The sequence below is a fragment of the Erpetoichthys calabaricus genome, chromosome 2, assembly GCF_900747795.2.
Source record: "Erpetoichthys calabaricus chromosome 2, fErpCal1.3, whole genome shotgun sequence".
Classification (NCBI taxonomy): Eukaryota; Metazoa; Chordata; class Cladistia; order Polypteriformes; family Polypteridae; genus Erpetoichthys; species Erpetoichthys calabaricus.
Window position 1 is genome coordinate 126,886,361 of NC_041395.2, and position 24,731 is coordinate 126,911,091.

The following is a 24,731-nucleotide window of genomic DNA, read 5'->3' on the forward strand; positions in this document are numbered from 1 at the left end:
ATTCATCCGGTTAAAAAAAGGACTACAGTAAGTAAGTGGTTTCTTTATTTCTTGTCAGCGATTGGCTTTATCATAGTAAAGAAATGTCAGTGAAGTGATCATGATAGGAAACTGTAATGAATGAAATATATTTGTGATGTTTGTTAAAGGGAAAACATTTCAGTGGATGTTAGGACGTTCTTTCCCCACCGAAAAGGACCAATAGAAAAGTGGATGGGCGGGATTTTTAATGAAACATATATGCAAATCTTCGGCGTCTCTTGTACACTGTAGGGAAGGTTTAGAGGTTAGAAGCTTTGCGCAGCACAGCATCCCTGGCAAGCGATTGTTACTCGGTAAGGAGGGCATCTAAATAGGTAGAAAGGCGATAATGCTATTATTCATATTTTTTGTTGTGTATGTTGAGACAATAATTGGGAAGCAAATTCCAGCCTATTCTGTAGCTTATGCATACACGTTAATTATTTATATATGTATTTTTCAGTAAAAATCGAAACACCTTCGCTGAACAGCAGTCTCTTTGTGTAGATTTTAATAAATAATTAAAATGCAAATCTGTTCATTTTATTGAATATTGTTCATTATTCTACTGGTTGTTTCAGTCATGCACGTTACCTATTGTTAAGAAATGCACAAGAAACGCGTCAAGTGATTGACATGTGCACGACAATGTGATCCTTGTGGATTCGATTTAACTTTTTTATTTATTTGTTATCTTAACGTTAAAGAAACTGTATCTTTGTATTTAAATGAAAACGGAACGTGTTGTCCATATTCACACCGGCTTCGCATAAATATATTCCAAAATAACGTAACTGATGCATGTTATTAATGTCGATTATACGTGGTTTTTGTGTATTTGGCCCTACCTATTACAACAAATATAACCTCAAAGAAAAACTGTAAAACTGTTGTTTTGTTAACTTAAATTACTTAGTTACGTTTTAATTTTATAAATCATTAGAAAATTCACATTTATTCATGTTAATAATAACTACCACATTATTGAACTTTGAACATCTTTATTTCCATAAAGTAAATAGAGGAATATAATAAAGCAGTTACATATAGGAAATAAAGTAATGGTGCTAATTATCTCCTAAACTTACTTAAGAATTAATCATACTATGCAATAAATTATATTAAATTGCACTTCCTATTCCTATATACAGTTCATATGTTTTATAGACTTAGAAAGCTTATGACCAAGTGTGCTGTGTTTCCTTGTGGGATCCACTACTAGACCAGGATAAATCCAGAGTTGCTGCTGTAGAAGCCTTGCATTTTGACATGTTTGTGTTGAACCCAATGTAATTTTATGGTAATGGAGAAAAATATATTGAATTTTTAAATTAATGGTAGGTTTGATAATGATATTTTTTTCAGGTTAGGAAGACAGAAGAAGTGAGGTAGTGTAGCTATACTCAATAATCATGGTGCCAGAGAGCTGCAATGTGTGTTGATTAGTATGTGCAATTAAGAATTTCAGTGCATTCTGTCCACATGGTAGTAATGACCCTATAAACTATAAATTCAGATGAGGAGGTCAGCATGGTCTGGTTTGCATTTCTATTTTGCTCATGAACAACAGTACATTGAGGTTGTCAGAAGGGCCGGCCAGCACATTAAGTAATGTCTTAAGCAAGGCGCATTTTTACCCCATCCCTCATTTATATCCTTACTAGGCATGAGTGGATATAATTTATTATACAATTCTACCACAATATAGAGTATATCCTTGAAACAACTGGTAAACTAATTAATAAATAATATAACTTTTGTGAAAAAAATACTTAGAATGAATTAGCTTAAAATCAACAAAACACATAAAGTAGATGGTAAAAACAGTACAAATGTATAGTCTTCACTGCCTGTCATTCTTTATATACCTTGGCATTTTCAAACTGTATCATGCTAGCCTAAACACACCTGCCATTGCTAAATAAACACACAGATTTCAATTGTATATGTGACTGACACCTTAATAACATTCCAGAATTAACTAAATTTGGCAAAATGTCTGTCAATATATACAAAATGTAATATGTGAGCAGTCAGGAAATCAAATGCCAGTATCTGTTAACAATGGTGCAAATTAAACATCTGGAACATTTAAAACTTATAAAATGAAAATATTTTTTACAGTTTTTAAAGTCAGATATACATTAGAAGCTTGATATATATGTAACTCTTAAATATACTTAAATTTAATTTTTTTATTATTTATTCATGCAAAATGTTTTACGAAAATGCCACCCAGACCAATGTCCAGCCTAATTCAATCGTCTGGTGGTCTCACTCCACACGTCAGCCTTGTTTGTCAGAATGAGACGAAAAGTGGATGTGTTCAGTTCATGTTCACCCTGAAGTATTGTATCATTATTGGAAATATCAAAGCTGCATTAGCACTTTCATAAACCCAAGGTGTAAACATTATTGGATTGAGCTTGCAAAAAGAAAAAAATCAAACACAATGGTGATTGGTTGAAAATGAGGACTATCAGGATGTCACTATAATTAGGCAAGCTGGTGGATTCTTAAATGTCACTTTATAGGAACAAGGCTCACATCCTGCTTCCTGATGTTTTTCCAAACTAAAGGACATTTTACTTATACTTTGATTACATTAAACATAATGGACATTTGCATACTTGACATGAGCCAGAGATTAATGCAACTTTGTGGAATACGCCTGAGATTCTTTGTGCATTTCCACTACAAGAAAAAACTGTGAAGAGCATGTTAGTTTTACTTTGATTACATTAAACATACAAAATATTTACATAGTTATATAAATAGAAGAATATGAAGGATATTACTGTGATACTGTTTGCTCTTTTGCTGCTTTTTTATATTCCGGTTTGATTTTTATTTTTTCCATTATTTTATGCTGTGCATGCTACCTGTTTATGCTAGCTTCTTTGATATATTAGTTGAAGTTTGTAAGCCAAGTAGAACACTGTCAATAAGTGATGGCACTTCATTTCTGGCCCAGTAAACATGTGACTCTGTGTGTAAAAAAACAAGTCTTTCACAGTGTTTGAAGTAGTGTGCAGAGCAATAATACTTATACGATTGTCATGTATATGCTAACAGGAGGGCAAAATTAATTAGTCATTTTAATTTCACATAGTCTTAACCGAGATGTTGCAGGAATATTAAGACAGAAACATTATTGAGGCAAAGCATTCTATGTGGAAAGAGAGTCTTTTTTGTCCCATAGCTGACTGCAGCCTATTTTTGGCTAGCAATAGTTTAGGAAAACAATGCTCTACAGGTAGTGGTCACCAGCAAAGATAACGAACTACAGACTGGTGTGACTCCATTAGGAAACACTGATTCAGGTTTCTTTTTACAGGTTAGTCAAGGCTACTCAAATACAATTATTCTTATGTCAGTTTTTAATGTACTCATTACACTGAAGAATGACCATACAGTGGTGCTATGTTTAGGGGTGCTGTCTTACATACAGTTCAAGAGTTCCCTATATGAATCCCAGTCTGTGCACTTATTTGCACGTTCTTCCCTTGTTTGTGTGGGACTTGGTTTTCATTCTATATTTTAAGGAGTTTAGCATTAGTTTCATTGGCAACACTAAGCTTTACCATTTAAATAAATTTAAAATAAACTATACAAACATCCCACAACACTTAATTGCATAGTGTGGTTAGAAAATTGACAGATGATATGGCCCCTAAGGAAATGGAATAATGAAGGTACATGAAAAATATATACAAAACATTTGGAGGGGCATGTCTGGATTTAAAACCTCATTGAGTCATTATTATAATTCTTTTGGAACAAGACAGCAGAAAAAAAATAATTAAATGAGAGTTCATTAACCTTATTATTAAATTCAAACTGTTGCTCAGCCATTTCTATTACTCATATCAATGATCTAGGTCAGTAATAACAGTAATAAATTGAGGCTGAAAGTCAGGTGCTCCTCTGACTTAAAGAAGACTTGTTTTTTGTTACTATTGTGTTTGTACCATATATCATTTGAACATTGATTTGTTTTCTTTACCATCTTTTTCTGTTCAATATCTTAAGGAGCCAGATACCATTCTTGCAGGAATGAGTGGTAAAGCAGGAACCAGCCCTTGATGAGACGTATTTGGGTTACATGGCACACTATTGCTCTTTCACTCATACCCAGCCAATAACCATTGACAAGAGTTCTTGGTTAGAGGGGAAATATGTGAAATCCACACAGAAGGTCCTCAACTAGTAATCATGCCTAGTTATAAGTGTTGCAGAATGTAATCTATATTCATTATACAGCCATGCCATCCCAGATGTATTTATCTTGTATTAAACATCTTGATTTTTCTCTGCTGTTACAAACAAATACTCATACTTTTGTCTGTAGTTATTAGGGGTTATCCACATGCTTGAAGGGTGCAGACTCTACAACAGTCTGCACGACTTTTATTGCAAGTTTAGCTTTTTGTGAAACTTCTACATGGCAGTATTCTGCTTTATTCATTGTCAACAAGCATGCAAGTGCATAAAATTAGGGTGCCATAATGGCAAACCTTTATTTCTTCATCTGAATATATTTAGCATTACAGAATTAAAAATTGAATGCACTATACACTATTATAATAAAGTGCAACAAGTATACTTATAATTTGTTGAAATTTTAGTAAGTAAATCCTATAGCAAAAGAACTGTACTCATAAGTAAGAAGTGCTTAGCTGTGAAAAATAAATAAATGATTCCAAAAGAGTACCAAGATTCCAATCACACAGCTACAGAAATTTATCCCAGTTACAGTTTAGATTTATATTACATATTCACTCATACAGTCACACATAATTAATAGCAGATCAGAAATGTTTCTAAAAATGTTCAAATTATAACTAAATATTTATTAGATAGATAGAGAGAAAAGCCAAGCAAAATGACAACTTTTAGATAGATAGATAGATAGATAGATAGATAGATAGATAGATAGATACTTTATTAATCCCCAAGGGGAAATTCACATACTTAAGGAGCTCACAAGAAGACAGTGGAGGTAATGACTATATCATTCTTTGTTGGTAACAAACAAAAATATATACTGTATATTCTGCTACGCATAACCAGTGAATAAGAATCTGAAATAAAAAAAATTGAGTGTGACCACAGGTGATTTTTAAAAAAATTGGTATTAATGTATGCTTACATATAAATAAGAAATGTAAACATTTTTATTTATGTTGGAAACTTTGTAATCTTTGTTTTGTTGTGTATGTGTGTTTGTATGTTTACGTCTGTAAATTTTGTTTCATTACAAATGAATGATGTTAAGTTATAGAAAGCTAACGGAAGTTGAGGTGGCTTGCTGTTTGACACATATCATATCATGATTTTGAAATATTGTGTTATTTAGCCATTTTATTTTAATCACAGTATTGTTCAACGGTAATGGCTTATGTTTGCACATATGACCCAAAAGTAATAGTCATATTGGCTGGTTTAGAAACTGCAAAAACATAAGCTCATTGTCTCTATTAAAATGTGCTTAGACGGCTTTTACTCTTTTGAAAGCTATCGAAAAGGCCTTAGGTTACAGATATTATGATTACTGAAAACTTTGCTGGTAGTATGTCCTAGTGGCAACGATATTAATGTTTATATTCCTGGGTTGTTGATTAAATTTTTGTTTCCGATTTGTTACATGACTCTGAGCAAGTCATTTGCCCTGCCTGTGATTAAAGTGAGAAAAAAAAAATATGTGTAAACAATTATACTATGTTCTTTCAATTATAAGGGGTCCTGGAATGATGTTTCACCACAGAAACCTGCTTTATAAAATAAAATGATTGTTGAGTAAAGACATGTGGCTATATTTTTGATTTACTGTTTTAAGTTTGGTTACTGAGAACATTGATGAAAAACATTCATACATAGACATTCTAGCCACTATCAATTAAAAAAATACAAAAAATCAACACATAAATACAATTTTTGAGGCAGCTTATGTAAAAGATATAATATATCTTTCAAAAACTGAATCAAGCAAGCATAGTCTCTTTCTACAGGCACAGTACAGAAATACAAAGGCTAATAGTAAACAAAGCTGAGGTTTCCTTGGAAATAAGGATATTGCATAGACTTTAAAGCCAAGGAATCAAGAAATCTTAAATAGAGAAGACAATTAATCTAATCTATATCAGAATTTACAAAGGCATTGATATAGCTAGTATAGCAGGATTTTTCAGTCTAAATATATCTCAATGGGGTGAATGTTGTCCTCTTTTTTAAGGGAATTGTTGGCTGTGTTAAGTAAATAAAAACATCCTAAGCATTGACGATTTAGTGTTACATATTTGAGACTGTGGATTTATGCTAAAATAATCATGTTAGTTTAAGCCAACCTTAAGGTGGCAGTCAAAATATAAGTTGAGAAGGCATTTATTCAGCATATGTAACCTAACTTGTGGACAAAACAACAAAAGACAGGGGAAGTAGTTTTTGAAGTATTAACAAAATAAAAAAAAATTACTGAAGTTTTGAGGTAAGGTAGTTATTTAAGGTAAGGAGGGCAAATGTTTTGAGTTAAGGTAGTTATACTCATTAATCATGGTGCAGGAGAGTGGCAATATGTGATTAGCACATAAGAGGTAATAATTTCACTTCAGTCTGTTCACATGATAATAATGACCCTATCTTCTTCTTCTTTCGGCTGCTCCTGTTAGGGGTTACCACAGCGGATCATCTTCTTCCATATCTTTCTGTCCTCTGCATCTTGTTCTGTTACACCCATCACCTGCATGTCCTCTCTCACCACATCAATAAACCTTCGCTTAGGCCTTCCTCTTTTCCTCTTCCCTGGCAGCTCTATCCTTAGCATCCGTCTCCCAATATACCCAGCGTCTCTCCTCTGCACATGTCCAAACCAACGCAATCTCGCCTCTCTGACTTTGTCTCCCAACCGTCCATCTTGAGCTGACCTTCTAATGTACTCATTTCTAATTTTATCCATCCTCGTCACACCCAGTGCAAATCTTAGCATCTTTAACTCTGCTACCTCCAGCTCTGTCTCCTGCTTTCTGGTCAGTGCCACCATCTCCAACCCATATAACATAGCTGGTCTCACTACCATCCTGTAGACCTTCCCTTTCACTCTTGCTGATACCCATCTGTCACAAATTACTCCTGACACTCTTCTCCACCCATTCCACCCAGCCTGCACTCTCTTTTTCACCTCTCTTTCACAATCCCCATAATGACCCTATATATCTATAAAGAATAAATCATATTACAAATGAACCAGTATAATTATGTGTATAGTGCACGAGATGTTAAGTTTTTCTATGCTTGGAATAAAACCACACTTAATTTAATTCACCAGGCTTCTTGTTACCTCAAGAAGCAAGAATTCTGCTGCTATAGTAGTTGTCAGCATGATGCTGTTGTATGCTGTACATACTGTATCTCTTTTCCACCCAATATAATGGACTAGCAGCATGTTCTTTAAAAAAGACCAGGGGTCCATGAATGCAGTGATTCCTGGGCCACTAGATGGAATGCTAGCTGTTTGTTTCCAGTAGTTTTACGGGGTAGTCCTGATTGCGCAAGTTACCTCCAGGATCAAACCAGAAGTAGTTACTGGCCAGGGATTAAAAGCTCCTTCCAGATAGTCGGCTGATGAATTTGGATTTGGAAGATGAGTTGAAGAGAGAGAGAGAGAAAGAAAGAGATAACAATGTGTGATAGAGAAATGTATTTTGGTGTTTAAAGGTATGCAAGTGTGTAAAGTTCACCACCATAGAGTCAGGCTTGTATTACCTAGACCCGGTGGGTTTTACATTCCCATTTACATCCTCCTTGTGTTATTTTATTAAGAAAATACTATTTTTTTAAATTATTTAGCCTTTTTTGAACTAATTAGGGGTTTAGGATTAACTAAATACTTATGCTTAGATGTATGTATTTGATTTATTTTGTAGCATCATTTTTTTATTTAAAATGATGAAACTACTGCAGCACTGCTAGAGTAGTTTTTTATTTTAAAATACAATATCTTGTAGAGGTCTTCCCAGTCCTGGATCCATCTGAAGATGGCACATCTTTTTATAGATTCATTTTTGTTTTAATAGAGATAGTTGATTAATCATATAAAATGTACTATGGTATTTTATAGAATTAAAATACTGTAACTCTCTAATTTTTCTTCCCTTGTTACAGGTTTTTACCAACCATGGTTTTGCTTGGAATATTACCACTTATTTTGTGTCAAGTGTCATTTGTCATTACATACTCCCAGGACAGCAGCCCTGTAGCAGAATTTTCTGTGAACGTATATCATCATTTGCGCCTCTCTGAAAATGAGGAAAATATAATCTATTCCCCTTTAAGTATAGCACTGGCCTTGGGAATGGTTGAGCTTGGAACTCATGGCACAGCTTTAAAGGAAATACGACATGCCATGGGCTATGAGAGTTTGAAGAGTGGTGAGTCTACTTTATGAATATATGAAATATGAAATCCCAGTAATTGACAGAGTATTTTTGCTAATTTTCAGAACATAATGTTACTGTGTGGGAATGAGTCACAAAATAATATTGAAAATATTTGTCAATGTCAGTTTATTTATAAAGCACATTTAAAACAACATCAGTAATGCTGTAGCCAAAGTGCTGTACAATAAAATATACAATAAACATAAATAGAGGAAAATACAATAAAACACAATACAAACCAGCAGTAAACTGAGAAACAAATGACTATGAGGAAGGAGCCATCAGTATCACTGAAGGCCACGGAAAGCTAGAGAATAGAAATGCGTCTTCAGTCTAGTTTTAAACAGTTCAGTTGAGGTTGACTTCTTAATATAATTAGGTAAAGAATTCCACAGATGAGGTGCAGCAGCTGCAAAAGCCATATATCCCCCTTAGTTTTGCACTTAGTACAAGTTCATATGTTTATAAACAAATAGAAGGAGTGGGTGATGGTTGGTTTACTGTGCAGCCAATTCACCCAGGATAGATGTGTACTGTTGGTTTAATTGTATGTTATTTTGCTAATGTACATAATACTCTGAGCCTGCCTAAAAGGATGTGTTTCATTTACAGTTCCATGCCAAAGTTTGGATTCCCTTTGCCAATTTACATGTTTTGTTGTCATTTGAGGTAAAATAATTATAACTAAACTGCCACCAGCAAACAAACTAAAATAATGAAAATGTTAATGTACAGTTACACTTCATTTGATGAATTATTGTACATAATGTAAAAATAAGAGTAAATTTGGCATTTGCAAAAGTTTTTAGCAACTCCCCATTGGCAAAAATGACATTTTTTAGCCAGCTATGAATTTTTTTAATTCTTTTTTTGGACATTTTTCCAAATTTCTACCTTGAACAATATTTCCAGCTGTGTGAGACATTATTGAGGTGTTCTTGACATTTCCAATATGTTTAAGATCAACCCACAAATTTTCAATGATGTTCAACTCTGGGGTCTGCAAGGCTATTCTAAAACCATCACCTTGTGTTTCCAGAGGTACTTCATACTAGAATTCAGAGTGTGTTTTGGAGTACAGTCTTGTAGTAGAATCATTCATTTTTTCAGCTTCAGTTTCATGACTGACTGTCTGACATTCTTCTCAAAGATTTATTGATATTTATAATAATGAAATGTATTTTTCCCTGTACTTGCACAATGTTTCCTGTGCAAAGAACTGCCACACAACCCCAAAGAATAGGTCCACCCCCTTATTTAATAGTTGGCAAGGTGTTCTTCAAATCCTGCAAATAATTTCTCCAAATAAACTTTGTATTGTTTGGCCAAAGAGTTTGATTTTACCTTCATTTGTCTACAGCACTTAATTCCAAAATGCCTCTGTCTTATTCAGAAGTTGTTTTGCATACTTAAGCCACATTGTTTTCTGTTATGGGATTGCTGGTAAGGTTTCCATTTGACTTTTTTCCATGAAGGCCACATCTGTGTAAGTAATGCAGAGTACTGGATCACTGCTTCTCTGGTTGCTTGTAGTCATATGGGGGTTTTAATTTTGAGATCCTGCATTGTATATATGGTGTTCTGTCATTTTTTTTTTGGTATTTCAGATCTTGTCTTGACCTCCATGGCTCCCTTTAAAAGGCAATTGGTAATGACTTTTTGGACTGAATATTGTTATCTGGAAGCACTGAATATTGTTATCTGGATGTTTTTTTATCCCTTCCCCTGCATTGAGGCATCAATTAGTTGAATTTTCAGATCATCAGTCAGTTGCTTAGAAGTGCCAGTGGTTGCTGAGTGTTGCACAATATTTGAAGAGTCATATTTATTACGCTTTAGAATTGTCACCAGCTGATAATAATTTTTGACTAACACCTAATGAGATAAGCCAGAATCAGACTAATAGTGTGGTGGCTTAGTGAGATTACCATTACAGAGCGGATAAAAGCACCAAATTTTGCATGGCTTATCATTAGGGTCTATGAAAGAATTTTAGCCTAGGAGCCCAAAAAAATTGCTTGAAAAAAACACAAAACTGCATATATACTGATATCAATGAAAATTGTAGCGAAAATGACCAAAAATGACCGTACGTGCACTAAAAGAACCAGACTTTGACACTTTAAAGTCTTTGACAGAATCACCAAGTTATTCATAAATACTTGAAAAAAATCACAAAACTGCAGATTTTCCAATAGCAATGAAAATTGTTGTCATAATGACCCAAAAATTACCGTCCGTGCACTATAAAATCCAGATGTAGATACGTGAAACTCGAAACTTAACAGTCTTTGACAGTCATCATGTCAATCACAAATTATTACATCACTATGAAATAGTTTTCAGATTAATTCTTATTTGTTGCACATGCATTTACACAGTGGTGAGTAGTCCAGATTTGCATTACTGCATTTGTATCTGGTGCAGTCGCCTTTACAGGAACATTTGATCAGCTCGCTGCAGGCCCCACATTCCAAAGTATATCTTGTCTTCATGCCAGTAGTAGATGTTCGCTTCTTTATATTGAATACAATACTCTGGCCAATGGTGAGACATGCCTGTGAGTCGAGCTTATCCTGATCCTTGAGGTTCAGACCATTCAGTTTCGTTGACACAAGATACTTCACGCTAGACGGCAATGACGTCTCTTGACATTCTGCTGTGAAGCTACCAACGAAGGTGAAACCAGTGTTTGCCAAAATGACAGCATCTTCGTCAAAATCACGTTGCTTCACGGCCTCCCTCAACATTTTTCTCATTCTCTCCTTGAAAACAATGCAGTAATTGTATTTCTACCGTCAAACTCATCTTGTGCATCTGGGAAGCGTTCTAGCAATTGCTCCTTTAACCTTGTCTTGTTCACTAGTTTTTGTGTGCCCAGATCTTCAAGATGAGTCACGTAGAGAGAATGAATTTCAGACAACTTGAAAAATAATATACCAGATTCCACTGATTTTTCAATGTAGGTTGTTAGTTCTACAAAAGCTCTAGACTTGTTCATTTTTTGATCTGTGTTTTCACATTTCTGGTTTGCCTTCCTTCCTTGTAAGGCTGCGATACCAGTTTCTCAACCCAACTAAGCATGGTAAGTGGTATTTAGCCTCCATTGCCATTAAATCTCCTCCAACTATCCTAATCTGAAGCTTGGTGTCATTGAGTTCATTAATCATGGTCCGGATATCCTTGTCAGCATCAGATGTCGACACTTCATGCAGAACACCTTCCTTTTCGTCTTTCTCACAAAAAAAGCATTTCTGCATATCTATTGCTTGGCGCTTGATAGATATTTTCAGGCTTAGATCTGTTAAACTTTAGATAGCAAGACTTGTACCATGAAGCAGAGTGTGCAGCTAGACTGTCACAGGTCTCATCTGGTTTGACATGCACTTCAACAGGCAGGGCATCTATAGCCCTGAACTGGTCAACATTGGTCAAAAAGGAACGATATGCATCTGTTTTGTCGCCACTTGTCCCAGTTGTGTGCATTGGACACTTCAAAGGTTCAGTTCATCTCCATGTTAAATTACTCAAACTTGCAATGAAGCACAGACACTAAATTACTATTGTATTTGGTTTATTGATACTAAACAGTTTTGAAAAAGTCAAAATTCTAAATGCAGTAATGTTTTAAACTACCATCTACTACAGTATATTTAATTTGGTTAAGTTATTTTTATCACATGCTGAGTTATTGACATTCCCATCATGGTTATGTTAGGCCGATCTGAAACAATTGTGATATTTCATGCCTATTAATTCATTTTATGTTTTATACTGTTTATTGTACAATCCCATCAGGGCTCCTAGGCTAAAATAACTCTATTGAACTTAAGGAAGAACTGTGCCAAATTTGATGGTGTTATCTGCCCTGTTGAATCCGGTCACTAAGCCACCACACTATAAAGAATTCCGAGACTTTACAACTGAAAGGGTGCCCAGATATTTGCAGATGCTACATCCGCTCTTTATTTATTATTTTTTCACTTCATCAGATAAATTGTAATTACACATTAGCATTTTATTAAAATGCCAATGTTTCTGCTTCAGTTTTTTTTTGTCCAGCACTCCCTGACTCAGTAGATGTCCTATCTAGTTATGTAAAACATTGAGATTTTTGGGGTTTCACACTATTTTTGTCCCCCTAGACCCTAAAATCCATACTTTTAGGCCATTTTTAGACCATATTTTGTGCAGGAAATTACACCCTTTATAATAAAGAGAAAGTAAATACTGTATATGTATTTAGCAAAAATGATCAGAAGGACTTGAATTTGTGCTAGCCACATCAACCAACACAGGGAGTTCACACCCTAATGAGATATAAGGGGTCAAAGTTACTCCTTTTCACAAAATTTAGAAAAGAAATGGGGATCGGTAATAAAGGCATGTGAAGTGTAATTTTATGCTATTTCAAGGTTGCTGACCACGATTATGATAATGCTTTTGGTATATGATTTTTTACTGGTGGTCCTACGTCTCTAAGAGCCACGCCCAGGAGGTTACAAATGACACATAAGCATGTGAGGTATCATTTTAGACTATTTCAATGTCAGTGATTATGAATATGATGTTATTTGTGATTTTGCATCCTTTACTGGGAACATAGCTCTCTATGGACCTCTATCAGACAAATTACTATTATAATTACTATTACAATCAATAATATTTACACTTTTAATATTTAAATTTAAGCATGGATTTTAATAGTTAAAATATTTGGCACAATTATTCTTGTTTATACAATACTTCTACCTCATGGAGTAATTCAGGCTTTTTTTACTTTAAATGTCAACAAAATGTGTAATTTGACTGGGGTGTCCAAACATTTGCATAGAACCTGTAAGAATGAAGTAAAACTGAACTCAAAGAGTCCTGTTTTCTAAAAGACAAATTTCCTTTCCATTCATGATTTTTTTTATTTTCACTTTGAATTTTTGATGGGCTCCTGCTTTGTGAACATTGATGCTGATATACACAGCAAATTCCTGCCTATGCAGATTGTTGTTCAAAAATGACAACAGATTATCTTTAATTCTTTTTTAATAATGTATTTTGTCAGAGTCTAAAGCATGTTAAGTGATCCAACTTATTGCAAATGTTAATTTCTATAGTTTAGAATTGTAAAATATAAAACACAAATTAGCAGGTATTAAGAGTGTTGCAAGCTACCAGGTTTCCTTACGATTAACATCTAGTAACATATCTACGGATTTCTACAGCATTGTGTCTCTACCTTGATGGTTTTTAATTTCAGTCCTGGTAGACCTATCATCTGCAGGTTTTTGTCATAACCAACTTCATATTCTAATTGAACTCCTACCTTAATTAAGCAAGCTGTTATTTCACTGTTTTTTACCCTGGTTTTAAATTTTATCATCATCATAATTTTCATTCTGGTTCTGGTTATTTAAGCCACTATTTACTAATGACCACTCTAATGGGTCTGACACTAAAATAGCTATTTTGAATGTACAATAAAAAGAAGAAAAAATAACCCTATTTAAGCAATGAACTCATTTAGGATAAAATGTTTAACTGGTTGGAACCAAAACCTTCAGCCACGGAAAACCAGTGCTGTGCCTTATGGAAGTAGAATAAAAAGTGTAAAAATGTAAAAAAAAATTTGGACCTTTATGAATGCCCCTAATCCCTTTGATTTGGGTAACCAAGGAATGCTTTCCTTTAATACAGGAGATGAATTCCAGTTTTTAAGAAATCTCACCCAGGCTATAACGGCTGATGAAAGCCAGTGTGTTGTTAAATTGGCCAACTCTCTTTTTCTTCAAACTGGTATCCACTTCAGTGAGAAGGTCCTGCAACTAATGAAGAAATACTTTCACACTGATATTGAAAATGTGGACTTTCAGCAGTCTGCAGCTGTGGCTGAACACATAAACAAGTGGGTGGAAAACCATACTGAAAGTGAGTTCACCTTTTTATTAATTTTCATTCAGATACTTTGTCACACCAGACAGTATGTTGGTTAGCATTAATTTAGTATGTTATATAATAAATAAACAAAAAAATATATATAGTTTTGTAAAATGAAACAGCATGTCTATTGGGAATATATTAAACTCTCTGTGCACTATTTGAATACTTCAAACTTTATCAGTTTTATAGTATTTTGAGCATATAACGTGTAGTCAGAAATCTTTAGTCATGAAAACTGGGAAGTTGACTGTCCAAGAATTACTTTCTCCCTTGATTTGGCCATCAGTGGACAGAAGCCTGTGAAGCCAAGTTATATTAAATGCACACTGTGCATCATCCTTAAAAAGAATGTGTTCATTTGAGAGTTTTTGTTTATAATCTAACAGTTGTATCGCACCGAAACATTTAACGACATTAATAAAAATATAAATAAAAGTCAGTTGCTCCACAAGCCTGTAATTTTGTAAACCTTATATATGTTTTATACCTGAAAATGTATTGCCTTAGTCTTCTAAAAAAAGAGTAGTGGATAAATCAAGGAGAATTTTGTTTCGAACACAATGATTTTTGAATCAAATATAATGTTTTTAACATTTTATACCTAATAATGTCATATTAGCAACTGGTTGTGAAGTATATAGAAAAATTCTTTAATAGGTATATTGTGGTTATCATTAGCAAAATAAGTCAATGTAATAAAATATGCAGTGTATTGGATATATTAGAAAGGTTCTTAGAAAAAAAAAACAGAAATCTGTTCTAATTTAGCTGGTGGTATAGATTTTACATTTCTGTGTTGATTCTCTTCAGATAAAATAAATAATCTGCTTTCAAGTGAAGATTTTGATCAAGATACTCGACTGGCAGTGATCAATGCCATTTATTTCCGAGGAAATTGGAAGAACCAGTTTCGTCCAGAACATACTCGTACATTTTCATTCACCAAAGATGATGGCAATGAAGTGCAGATTCTAATGATGTACCAACAAGGAGATTTTTACTATGGTTAGTATGCCTCACAACAATATTTGTACAACATAAATGTAAGAAACTGTGAAATAATAACTATAATTTTTAAATGAACTGGTTTCTTCTCTAGGGCCGGGTCCTGCCTTGAACTTAATGTTGCTCAAATAGGTTCTGGCCCCTGCAATCCTCAATAGGACAAAGTGTTTGTTAATAATGGATCAGCTTATTAGAGTATTAGTATCTCTTTATTTATGTATGTAATATTAATGTATTTTTAACTCTAGTCATAGTGATTCACAATCCAAATCATTGTTTTAATACTGATACTGATTAAAATGACATTACCCTATAAATATTTCTTTGGGTTTATAATATATGACAATTTTTTATAATGTACCAACCAGTTAAATGAGACATATATATTTTTTAATAGTAAGAATTCCAAAAATCTATTTGTAATCCTTTACCAAGAATGTATAAACAGAAGTAGTTTACAAGTGATATCCTAGTTCAAGTTCAGAATCATAGTCAAGAGTACAGTATTTTGCCAAAGGTAGCAATGATGGTATGCCATGCATGCTGGTAAAAACAGAACAGGAGATGAATGTGTATCAAAAGACTAGCAAAGAGCAAAACCAGAGAATCAATAGATCAAATGTCAAAACCAATTTGTGAACCAAACATCACATTCAAAAGCCCTATTCAAAAGTCAAAAATGTGAGTAAAGAATACAGATAGCATAAGTATGTCTTTTAGAGAATTTCCACAGTCTTAGCTGTTACAAAACAAATAGCCTGGCTTATAAAGCATAATGTGTTACGTCACACAGCATGTCTTCTGGAAACTGCATCCCTATTAATGTAGTGTAGTTTCACTGTAACAATTCAAGTCAAGTTGGGGAGCTTGCACTGGTACTGGACTTTGCGAAGATCACAGCATCGTCAGCAAAGTCAAGATCCATGAACCTTTCTTCACCAACAGATGCCCCACAACCGCTGGACCACACGACCTTGCCCAACACCCAGTCCATACAAGTATTGAACAGAGTAGGAGCAAGAACACACCCCTGGCGAACCCCAGAATCAACTGGGAAAAACGCAGAGGTTCTGCCTCCACTCTGCACAGCACTCACAGTACCAGTGTACAGGCCAGCCATGATATCCAGCAACCTCGAGGGGATCCCACGAATCCTCAGGATGTCCCACAGGGCAGCTTGATCAACTGAGTTGAACGCTTTGCGAATATCGACAAAGGCTGCAAAGAAACTCTGCTGAAATTCACGTTTGCGCTCCATGTGAACCCTCAGTGCCAGGATGCGGTCGATGGTAGACTTCTTAGGCGTAAAACCAGACTATTCCGGTCGCTGGTAGGTAAGCAAGTGATCATGGATCCTATTGAGGACGACCTTAGCAAAGACCTTACCCGGCACCGAGAGCATGGTTATCCTCCTGTAGTTGCTGCAATCCAGGCGATCACCCTTCCCATTCCAGATAGGGACGGCAAGTCCCGTTTTCCAGTCATTTGGGATGATGCCAGTCTCCCAAATGAAAGCAAAGATTGCTTGCAATGCCAGGAGGACAGCCTTACCACCAGCCTGGAGAAGTTCACCCCGGATACCACAGATCCCTGCAGCCTTCCACCCTTAGCTGGTTCACCACCAGTGCAATCTTCATGAGATTGGGTGGTTCACAGCTAATTGGAGGATCAGCCTCAAGAACCGCGGACCCAGAAATATCCAACGTCCTAGCCGGAGGATCAGCTTTGAACAACTGCTCAAAGTAGCCAGCCCAGCAGGTCACAACTGCAGTGTTATCCGTAAGGACCGTTCCATCAGCTGCCCTGACTGTGACTCTCCGAGGAACAGATTCAGATGTGCATAATGCTTCGATTCATCTGTAAGCAGGACGTGGGTCACTAGACCACAGATGGTGTGTCACTTGCTCACAGATTCCTCTAACAAGCGCCTCTTTATCTGCCCTCAGAGCCCTCGCAGCCATCCCTCTCAGTTCCCGGTACAGACCAGAGTTGCCATTGAGCCGTGCGCTACGACTCCTCTCAATGATATCCAGCCCTGCGAGATGAAACACCTCCTTCTGGGAAAACCGGTAACAACCTTCAGGGTCTTGTCACGGAAGGTCTCCCACATCACATTAGGATTGGCAGTCCCAAATCTGAAAATTCCTCACACAAACTGCGTGCAAACTCATTAGAAACAGCCTGGTCTTGGAGTCTGGCCAAATCCAGGCTCATTTTCCTAGTAAGTGGTAACCTACTGGACCTAAGCTGGATCCTAAGAGTAGCAACAACAAGTCTGTTTTCAGAATTCACAAACTGGGCACTTCTGTAGACCCTGCAGTTTTGCAAGAGCCTCCAGCATCTGCCCAAGAGGATGTGATCGATCTTCTTCACCACACCACCAGTATTGGAGTACCAAGTCCAACGATGCTGTTCAGGGAGCTGGAGCCGGGATCCAGCGATTCGCAGCCCCTGCCCTTTTGTAAAGTCAAGGAACATGGAGCCACTTTCACCATGGTCACCAGACACATGGGGACCGAGACAATCCTCATAGCCAGCCCTGTCAGTGCCAGTGGCTGCATTGAAGTCACCCATGACCAGAGGAGTGTCACCTCATGGGCACCCATCAACCTCCGAGCAAAGCTGCGAATAAAATGTCTCCCTCGCTGAGACATCACTCATCGCGGTTGGAGCATACACTGAGACAACAGACAAGGCACCCAGAGAGTGCCGTAATCTGAGTCTCATAATACGCTCGTTGAAAGGAATGACATCAGACACCATCGGAAGAAGCCAATGCGCTACAGCAACAGCTACTCCCCGAGTATGACAGCCATCAGACCGACCAGACCAATAAAAGTTGAATCCACCTACAGAGATATGACCAGTCCCCGGTCTGTGCACCTCAGAGTGTCGCCACTGAAATGTGGAGTTTACGCAGCTCCACCGACAGCAGAAGAAGATGATCATCTTGCCGGAGAGACAAGACGTTCAATGCGCCTACCCGTATGGGCCACCTCAAATTGGGACCCGAGTGCGTGCAGCGGGCGATGCCTCAGCACCACACCAGTTCCGATCCCCAACAGACCTGACCTTATTGGCTCTCCAACGGTTTCGACTCTTCCAGGGATGGGGCTTCCGAGGGATTTCCCCCATCCCCTTCATGATGTGAGCAGCCTTCCTATGGGCAGCTGCAGCAGAGCTACGCCCGCGGAGAGCAAAAAGGAGTCCTTGCTGTAGTCTCGGAGCTTTGTGAAGTTTTTTTTTACAGTGGCTGGAGTGCCAATCCTGCCACCAAACCCCCATGATTTCCCTGCAAGTTGCAGGGCCGGATGCAGTTTAACGTCATACATTGTAACACACCCACAAAATGGCAGTGGCAAAAGTAACGCAGTAATGACAAATGATGATTAAAAAAAGTCAAGTGGCTTTATTGTCTTACAATCCATATACAGTATTGCAGCATACAGTGGCATTAAGTAACAGTCACTAGGATCATGGTGAAACATCTCTCTATTATAATAAAAAAATCCTGGGACGAGACGTGACTTTTTCAGAGAGATGCTTTCACGTCCCGCGAGATGAGACTTTGTACCAAGAGAAATAAAAGAAAAAGAGTAGATGACAAAGTACAACGTCATAAAGAATTCAAAAGCGATACACATGCAGAGCAGGTTAGAGATTATGAAAGTACTAAAATTGGAAAGTCTGAAAAAAATTATAGTAAAGATCACATCAGCAAAAAACAATTGGAAATTTTTACTCGGTGAAATAACGGAACAGCGAAAAGAGATCGAATATATTGTTCGGATTTAAACTTTAAGTCAGAGACTTGTATTTCGTCTAATTCGTGTTGCCATCAGGGGAAAAGTAGTGTTTCTTCCCAATAAAGAGGTGAATCCGCGAGATTTAAAGATTTGTTGTTTGGTGAAAGTGAAATCCACTTATGCGAGCGGCAGAGACACGAAGTGGCTGGCATGTAGCGCAGGCCGGGGGGGGTTGGGTTTGGGTTGGCGAGCAAGGCGAACAGAGGGCAAAGCCCCCTAGTATACATTAAAACAGGTAAAGTGCAAGACAGATAAAGAACTATACTATATTATACTGTAAATAGATGAATAAAAATATATATAATAGATAAGTGAATAGATAGTAATAAATATATAATAATAACAATAATTAAAAACAACAGTTGTAACTAGTGTAATTATTGCACAGTATATAAATACATTTCTAGGAGCAAATCTGATGGCAGAGGGGCAGCACAGAGTTCAGAATCCAGACAGCCATGGGGTAGAATCTGTTGCAGAATCTGGCAGAACTGGTACTGATTTGCAATGCTATAGTACCTTCTGCCAGATAGAAATGGGACAAAGAGACTGCTGGGGTGGGGTTGTCGTCATTCACATTGCTTGTGAATTTCCCATTGGGATTAATAAAGTATCTATCTATCTATCTATCTATCTATCTATCTATCTATCTATCTATCTATCTATCTATCTATCTATCTATCTGTCTGTCTGTCTGTCTGTCTGTCTGTCTGTCTGTCTGTCTGTCTGTCTGTCTGTCTGTCTGTCTGTCTGTCTGTCTGTCTGTCTATCTATCTATCTATCTATCTATCTATCTATCTATCTATCTATCTATCTATCTATCCGGATGCATTACTTTATAAAGATGTTTTTAATGAAGCAAAGAGAGATCCCAATGATCTTTCTGCTGTGTGCACTATTCCTTGTAAGGATATTACAGTCAGAGACACTGCAGTTCCCAAACCAGTCGGTGATGCAGCTGGTCAGAATGCTCTCAATGTTGTCACTTTAGAATGTGGTGAGAATAAGGGGAGGTAGGCTTGCTTTCATCAGCTACCAAAGGAAGTGGAGACAATGTTGCACCTTCTTGGTTATAGAAGTGGTGCTAATTGACCAAGTAAGGACAACTGCCAGGTGAACACTAGGGAATTTCATGCTCTTGACCAATTCTACATCAGAGCCATCGATGCACAGTGGCATATGGACAGCATGGACCTTCCTGAAGTTAATAATTATGTCTTTCATCTTGTTAACGGTAAGAGACAGATTTTTGCACTTACACCAGTCCACCAATTTTCCACTCTGTAAACTGACTCATCCCCACAGCCGATGAAACTCACCACCATTGTCTCAATGTCTAAACTTAATGATGGTGTTAGAGTTGTATGCAGCCGCACAGTCATGAGTCAGCAGAGTATACGGAACTGGGTTAAGTGCTCAGCATGATGGTACTGAAGATGGTGTTTCAAATGCGAATTGTCTGGGGGGTCTCTGTCAGGAAGTCCAGGAATGAGTTGCATAGGGAAGTGTTTAGCCTAGCAGAGCTTCTGAGGGATGATGGTGTTTAAACTGAAACTAAAGTAAATGAAAAGCATTCTAGCATAAGTGTCTCTTTTGACTAGATGGGACAGGGCCAAATGAAGAGTAGGTGATACAGCCTCTTCAGTGGAATGATTCAGGTGATAGGCAAACTGGAGAAGGTCATGTCATGTGGTAAGTCTGGCTTGCAAGAGGCCCAAGATTATCCACTCAGAGCACTTCATGATGACAGGTGTGAGTGCTATTGGGTGATAGTCATTGAGGCAAGAGACAGAGGACTTCTTTGGCATGGGTATAGTGGTGGTAGTTTTGAAGCATTTGGGAATGACTACCTGCCTCAAAGAAACGTTGGAGATGTCTGTAAAGATATCCATCAGCTTGTTTGCACATTCCCTGAGCACTTGGCCAGGTATGTTGTTTGGTCCAGTAGCTTTGCGTGGATTAACATTTAACAAAGTTCTTCTAATGTCAGCAGTGGATAAACAAAGTACCTGTTCCTCGCAAGAATGCCACTCAGGGTATCAAACCTCATGCACATATTATTTGGAACAGCTGGAAGGGAGGCATCACCACTACATACACCTTGTCTTTGATGCCCCAAGATTGCTTTTCCCACATTGTCCTGAGGTCTACCTTGTCACCTGATTTAAAGGCAGCATTACAGGATTTTAACAGTGGACATAACTTTAACGTCACCCAAAGTTTCACATTTGCAAATACTCTGCTGGTCTTTCAGACAGTGTCATCATCTATACAAATGTCAATGTAGCAAGTGACTGATGATGCATACTCCTCTAAGTTGATCTGGTGGTCATAGGTGATAGCTGCTTTAAACATGGCTTAGTCCATGTGGTCAAAACAGTCCTACAGGGCTGAAGCAGCTCTTTCTGATCACACCCCTGCCTCTTTCAGAATTGGTTTGGATAGTTTAAATAGTGTTCTGTATGCAAGCAATGTTGGGTAGAAAAATGAACAAAAATGTTTGTCTGCCTTGGAACTTCTCAGGATATTCAGTTATGTGTGAACGAGAAGATCCCATGTTATTCCTTGGAGGGTGTGGTCGAGTGAAGGAACCACAAGTTGCCACTGGAAACTGTTGGTGCCAGACTGGTCATCCCCATTAACATCCAACAAAGTATTCAGTTTAAAACAAAAAAAACCTAGGGTGACTATGCCTGCCAATAGAAAAGCTTCAAAAGAATTTTGCTGTCAGGCTATGTAACTGGAAAGTTCTCAGGAAGGAACTCTGTTCTGTCTTGGGTTTGGTGCAAGACTGAACACCTTCTTCCATCAGCAGCGGGATTTATAGCTCGGGGTCTGGCAGGGGCGGAGTCAGTTGCCCTGACTGGATGTCTTTCCTGTGCTGCGGTGGGAACAATAGAGGAGAATTTTAGCATAAGCACCCGTCTTGACCTGAAGAGGTATTACATATCTCTGATGTGCCCAGTGAGTGGTTTACAGATGCACATGCTTGACAAGGGTTAACCTGGAAATTTCCCTACCTTTGTATGTTAAAGAGGCTTAAATATTTGTTTCTAGTGCAAGATGTGTCAGGAGTTAAGAATACAAAAAAGGGTAGAAAATACATGTATCATTTTGAAAATTAATATAGAATATGATTAACTGTTAAACATCTAACATTTCAGCAAGGAGCACACACATAAAAGTTTTAAAATATGAAGCATTATTCCAAAATCATCTTAATGACATAGCATTTTCATTTCATTGTTTCATGTGAAGAAGCAAAGACCATTACATTAATGGTTTTATGTGGCTCAATGATATTAGCGTGGACAGAGATCACAGTGTTAAAGTATTGCATAGAAGTCCATCCATCCATTGTGACCAGTACGTCAAACACATGTCAAATCACAGCTACATAAGTTCCGGGTTCAAAAAAGTGATTTATTGCGCACAAATACCTTTCACAGTTTTCTTCAAAAAGTTGCAGAAGTACAAATATCAGCAAAGTCATCATCTCTTTCTCTTCTTTCTCCTTCATTCCTCCTCTGTGTGCTTCATCCTCCTCCACCCTCCCGAGACCCAGGAGTACTTCCAGTGCTGCCACATTTGCAATTTGCTAAGGTTTTTAATAGTTTCAATGTGAATTGGTTAAATACATTTTTATCTTAATGTACTGTAAAATGAAAATCCTGATGTACAATTTAATAATTATAAGGAAACAGTGTAATTAACCAGTCCTTGTATTGAAATGCAGTCATCTATCCTCTCAAAATATTTTAAAAATTATGAAAAAAATATTCTTAAAGTGCTAAAATTGACCTTTGTACATTTAAATAACATACACTTAAATTTTGCCATTTGGCCCATTTTCTCTGTTTTTGTTTTACTGGAAATGTTCCCATTTTTAGGTGAATTTAGTGATGGCACTACAGAAGCTGGAGGTGTATATCAAGTGTTAGAGATGCCATATGAACGAGAAGAGATGAGTATGATGATTGTACTTCCAAGACAAGAGGTTCCACTTGCAACACTTGAACCAATAATAAAACCCCAACTCATTGATGAATGGGCAAACTCTGTAAAGAAACAGAAAGTGGAGGTGTACTTACCAAGGTAAGTTACTTAATTAAGCATGTCTTTTTTCTGAAACGATTATCTTGGTAAGAGTTGCTATTTTGCAAACCAAGCTGGTAACAAAATAGTTTGATGGTTTTAATTATTCTGTGCCGCCTACACCTGTGTAGTTGGCAGATGTACAAGCAAGTTAGTCACTTTTCTAAACAAAGCTGTTCATTTCATTTAAACCTTTGTTAAATCATTAATATTGCATTGTGGTCTTTTCAGTGAAAAGGCATAAGGCATACATTTCTAAACAGAAATAAAAATACAAGATAGTAAGAATAAAATACAAAGTACATGCTTTGAAATGATCAGATCAAATTAGAGAAAAGTTTAAGGTAAAAATAAAATGAGGCCTGTTGAAAAACAGCAGTGAAAAAAACAGCATATGCCACAGCAGAGTACAAAAGAGAAAATAAAAATGGAAAACATGTAATTACAGCTGGTCTTAACAGTTGCCAGAATTGCTGTTTATTCATTCCTTCACTTCATTCATTATCTGATCCTGCTTACAACAGCAGTGTCAAAAGGACAGAAATACAGTACAGCCAAAGGCAAAAATCACCTATCAGGGATGTGTTGTCGAATCCCAAGAAACGAGTCAACAAACATCTAAGTTTTTAAGATTCATAAAATGTGTGCTGCAGACAAATCTTTAAACTCACCTTTCAACTATAGCAAACAAGGTACGTGTTCAAGGAGAAACAGCATGTCAGGTGTGGCCATAGGATATAATTGACACTTAAAAAGTGAATGTTCAGCTTTGATTTTTGGCAAATGTAAGCAGAATTTCCCATATATTGGAAGTTTTAAAATATGGACAGTTAGTATCAGAGCACTAGGAAAGTATTTACGACTTGACAAGAAACAACTTCACTGTTTCATTACTACAAAAAAAGCAGAAAACCTATCAGAACCTATGTGATAACTAACTTCCCACTGTCTTCAACAAAAGCAACTGGTGAAATATTGCATGAAAGACAATTCCATCAAAGAAGACTGAAAAATATGCTTATTAAGGTCATTACCTGCAATAGATGTAATAAGTAGATTGTTATCCAAAATCCCAACTACAGTAATAGAAAACCTCACTGCAAAGGTTTGTGCACTTACAAAGCTGGTTCAGGGTTGTAAGATTGAGTAGCCAGCAAATTCTAAAACCCTCAAATCTTAAATGAGGGCAACAGCAACAAAATGCAGACTAATAAAAATCAAGGGCTATGTGATTTACATGGTGTGTAGATGGATTTCATATATGATCACTGAAATGAACAGAATGTGAAAATATATAACAAAATTCTGGAACATATTAAACATTATGTGTAATATGTTTTTGTATCATCCAGATACTTTGTTCACATTTGTTGTTTTTTAGCAAATGCTGTTCATTACAGAAATTCTTGCCACACTTTGGAAAATTTTGAACATA

The 24,731-nt window shown here is 36.7% G+C and overlaps 1 protein-coding gene across 3 annotated transcripts in view; it reads left to right on the forward strand.

Moving 5' to 3' along the window:
* The first annotated feature begins 239 nt into the window (after positions 1–239).
* The window catches only part of serpini1 (serpin peptidase inhibitor, clade I (neuroserpin), member 1), a 39,611-nt gene continuing 15,119 nt past the window's right edge, over positions 240–24,731 (forward strand). Inside the window, exons 1-5 of one of the 3 annotated variants that reach the window (XM_028794481.2) lie at positions 240–335; positions 8,182–8,447; positions 14,148–14,378; positions 15,201–15,395; positions 23,092–23,296. In XM_028794481.2, the coding sequence (XP_028650314.1) occupies positions 8,195–8,447; positions 14,148–14,378; positions 15,201–15,395; positions 23,092–23,296 (884 nt within the window). In that variant the 5' untranslated portion in view covers positions 240–335; positions 8,182–8,194. Of the gene's footprint in view, positions 357–3,339; positions 3,359–8,181; positions 8,448–14,147; positions 14,379–15,200; positions 15,396–23,091; positions 23,297–24,731 lie in introns of those variants that run through there. The other 2 variants (XM_051923596.1, XM_051923597.1) reach the window with 2 other exon arrangements.